Source organism: Cyprinodon variegatus, unplaced genomic scaffold (genome assembly GCF_000732505.1).
Source record: "Cyprinodon variegatus isolate N-32 unplaced genomic scaffold, C_variegatus-1.0 Scaffold171, whole genome shotgun sequence".
Classification (NCBI taxonomy): Eukaryota; Metazoa; Chordata; class Actinopteri; order Cyprinodontiformes; family Cyprinodontidae; genus Cyprinodon; species Cyprinodon variegatus.
In genome coordinates, this window is record NW_015150624.1 from 1,120,081 (window position 1) to 1,124,529 (window position 4,449).

General features: G+C 37.4%; 1 protein-coding gene across 1 annotated transcript in view; it reads left to right on the plus strand.

Moving 5' to 3' along the window:
* The window catches only part of lrrk1 (leucine-rich repeat kinase 1), a 90,252-nt gene that overhangs the window by 16,547 nt on the left and 69,256 nt on the right, over positions 1-4,449 (plus strand). Inside the window, exon 3 of the mRNA XM_015378367.1 lies at positions 3,968-4,149. Within this exon, the coding sequence (XP_015233853.1) occupies positions 3,968-4,149 (182 nt within the window). The remainder of the gene's footprint in view (positions 1-3,967; positions 4,150-4,449) is intronic.

The following is a 4,449-nucleotide window of genomic DNA, read 5'->3' on the forward strand; positions in this document are numbered from 1 at the left end:
GTAAACGCTACGCCTATGAGAAAAAGGAGCAGCGCATGAACCGAACACAACACATGCCAATTGAAACCGTTCCATCCCTATTAAACATATATTGACGTAGCTGCTGGTTAAAATTCACTGAGTGCTGCTGTGTCTCTCCTCCTCCACGTAGCGATTCTGTACGCAGTGAATAGCGACCCCAGATAATATTATGTCTCAAAGCAACAGATCCGATGATATTTCACAGAGAGGAGAGACTCAAGAGCAGCAGGAGTGCAAGGAAAAAATACGGACTGGAAACGCTCTGAACACAGACAGCTGCACCCAACCCCAGTTACTGTTGGCTAAAGTAAATCAGCGGAAATTATTGGCGGGGGCTGTCCCCTCCATACCCAAAGTTGTAGGGGACATGTCCCCACCAGTCCTTCAGAAAGTTACGCCAGTGATTTTGACCTTTCAAAATGTATAAAACAATTACTTATGTAGTATATATGTTTGAGTAAAATGAATCATCCACCACTCTACACATTCTCTGAATGTATGGTTATTAAAATATTTATCATTTTGATTTAGAAATAATTAAAGTATTCAGTGTAGAGTTTGTAGAGCAGAGTTCAGTCTCTCTTTTGTTGCCGTTGGTTTAGGTATTAACGGTTGAGTGTTGTTTCATGCAAATGGATCATAAATCAGACACATTAAACAGCAAAGTCCATCACATACAAATCTAATATCAGAGGCAGGTGGTGATGATAAGAGCTGATTCATCTGATTATACAGCAGAAAGGTGACCAATCCAATTACAGCTCCCGCCCAGACAGAAGTCTGCTAATGATTTACTAACATGCATGCTTGGTGTGAGAGATTGCTGAAGAGCGAACAACACAATGCAAGCGAATGTCTACTGTCTCTGCATGGTCATCCAGGAGGAGTGCGTCACTGGGTGCAATCAGCTGGCTTTGAACCAATCTGACTATATGAACTGGCTGAAAATGCCTTGAAAAGACATGTTGTGAATTGGCACTTTAAGAATAGACTGCATGGAATTAAATTAATTGGACTGAAGCAACTTCCTCATCATCAGCTTTTCCATGTGTAAGGATAAGACTGGTGCTGGACTGGAGATCTGTGCATCTAATAGGAGCAAAACAGCTTCACTCCCGCAGGTATTCTCAGATAACATCAGCACAGCAGTCTGACCTTTCTGCATTACTCACAATCTACTGCTGGTAAGCATGATTGATCTGTTCAGACATAAAATACAGTGAGGAAAATAAGTATTTGTCACACTGCTAGAAATCATGGAGGGGTCTGAAATTGTCATCGTAGGTGCATCTGCTTCTCTAATTCTCCTTAGGTGTGTGTCAATGGTTTTTTTTATCCTGTTTGTCTCTGTGTTGCCCTGCGATGGCAACCATGTACCCCGCCTCTCGCCCGTAGATGGCTGGAAATAGGCACCAGCAGCCCTTGCAACCCCGCTTGGGATAAAGAGTGTCAGAAAATGGATGTATATGTCTGTGTGTGTGTGTGTTTGTGTGTATTTATATATATATATATATATATTGAGTTTTGTACATATATGTATAGATTTATATGTACAAAACTCTCAATCCCTTCAAAAATACAACAAATATTAATTCTAAGATCTCAGAGGAAAAGTACAAATACAAGTCCATTATCTAAGGGAAAGAGAACATAATTTGTGAATTTCACTAGAGCTATTTCCTATACTTTGGGGAAGTATGATGTGATAGGAAGAGGGACAAGGGTCAGCATCCCTCTCCTTGGACATCTTGTGCAAAACATCACCTATTGTCACTCACATGCTATATTCTTCTCTCTGACAGTGCAATAAAACATGCCAACTACCGTGTAGCCTGTGTAATTTTTTACTTAGTAAATCTCTGCAGTGCAAGTGCAATCATCCAAGTCAACAATTATCTAATCCTCCCTAGCGCTCTACTTTTTTTTATATCTCAAGGAAACATATTCCAGGACATTACAGCTTTTTTGTACTATATACACTGTTTTTATAATGTCTGTTGTGTTTTTATCATTAATGGCATCTTGCTTTAATTGTGCCCTTTGTACTCTATATAAGCCAAATCGATTTCCTTGTAAGTGCAAACCTACTTGGCAATAAACTTGATTCTGATTCTTTGAAATCAGAGGGATACTTTCTTAAATAACTTGGTTTGAACTAGATCAAACATACAAATTGAAGGCTTAATGTTCAGCTGGATGAAAGCAGTCCAAACTAGGATCGGATTTTATTGTTACCTCAGATGCTGCCTCACCTTCCAGCGATAAACCAATCATATTTAGACGGGTACCAATTAATTTATTTTTAGATAGAATCAATCTTATTTATAAATAATCCCATAAAATGATTACTGCTTAGAGCAGGGGGAATGGATGGATGTAATAAAAAAGATTTCTAGGATTATTCCTATTATCCTCCATTAATGAGGAGAAATATCATTTTATACTGCACTAGATTTTTTTCAGACTGCGTAGGATTTCTTTAGGCATGTAGAGTGTCATTTTCTCTCAATTTTTCAAGCATTTTCCTTTAAGGTCCACAGATCTGTGTCAAACTAAGGAGCCAATCTCCTATTGTTAAATTTCTTTCTTTTTTATAAAGTGCCCACCTTGTCCAAGGCACTACACAGAGACCTGGTGACCTATTAACAAAATCATCAATTTCTAAAGGGAAATAAATCGATGTTTGCGCTGGTCAGAGAGGACCGGGTTGTTAGGAAATACTGTTATTCCTTAACATTTATTACTATATGTTAGCACAAGATCCAAAGTAGGAAGATGAGAATGTGTGGGACTATTCACATTTTGAACAAAGCTAATTGAATAAAAGATAGCATTAATGGCTGCATTAAAGCTTTCATCTTCAATGTCAGCTTGGATGTTAAAATCCCGCACTATGATGACCTTGTTAGTATTTAACGCTTAATAACATATGTAGGAACTCTGAAAACTCATCTAAAAATTCAGAGTAAGGACCTGGTGAACAATACAAAGTTACAAAAACAAGAGGTTTTGTCGTTTTTAAAATTTGGATGAGAGAAACTAATAGTTAAATCTTCAAAAGAGTTTTAATTATTTACTGCCTTTGTAGTAATTAGTAAGTCAGACTGAAAGATTTTTGCTACTCCTCCTCGCCCAGAACTTCTGGGTATGTGAAAATTTAAATAAGGAGTGAAAATTGAAGAAGTTGCCTCATTTATGCTCACATAAACCTCTAGATGCAGCCAAGTTTCTGCCACATAAATCAATGTGATTATCACAAATCAAGTCATTAACTGACTTTTTTCAAGAAATAGGAGTTATTTTTATTTTGGTTAAATTATCATAATTTACTACTGTTTTTGTCATTTATTTGATTTTGTTGTGGGCAAGACAATATCTTGATGGAATAACGGCAGAGAAGCTTCAGAGAAGTGTTTTACAATATGACTCTGCTTCCTGGTGTGAACCCTAGGCTGTCAGGGTTTTGAAGAGCTTATAAATTTGGCCAGATTCCTAAAAAGAAGAGCTGCTCCATCCAAAGTGAGATGGATGCCGTCTCTTCGAATCAGACCAGGTTTTCCCAAAAGTAATATATACTTCAGCTGAGAAATGGCCTCTGCGAAACGTTACATTTTTCCGATTCAAGACACACAAAAACAAGGGTGAACATTGGTCTAGCTTTAGAGCATTTGTGCCAACATTAGGAAGAAACTACTTTGGTTCAGTGTGCCCCTGATTTGACATCACAGACGCCAGTAAATTGGTTCTGACCAGTCGGCCCATTTGAGGTTCACCTTGAAACCCTCAATCCAATGGACATACTCTTTTTGTCGTTGTTGTTGCACATGTGGACAATAGTCTTGTGTGCAACCTTTATAGAGTGTTCTGTTTTCAGATCGGGTAAACCAACTATTTTCTCTGTCCCTTTTTCTCTTACAATTATTTATTTTTTCACATTTTCTATCAGGCACAGGGGGGGAAACAGAGGCCAAGGTGTCCCTTGTGGAGGCCCCCGGTCCCGACTCCGAAATAACTCCCAGTCTTGAGAACATCAAGGCAGCTTATGAAGGTGGTGATGAGGAAGCAGCCAGGGAGCTGATTCAGCAGGCCTGTTGCGTGGACTGTTCAGGGGGGATCCATCCCGACGGGGTGAGTGATGAAGTAATTTATTTTTAAAAGAGGTCAATGACATTTAATTATTTAATTTATATTTTTAAATGTTTTTTTTTTATCATATTAATTGGGCATTTACTCATGTTCTTGTGTATTTTACTAAATAAACAATAACATGATTAAATGCAACATTCATATGTATATGTTTCATGTAATATTTTAACCTTCCCTCTATCTTAGGGATTCAGCATAATACATACATAAAAATGGAGGTATATGTACATAATACATATATATATATATATATATATATATATATATATATATATATATATA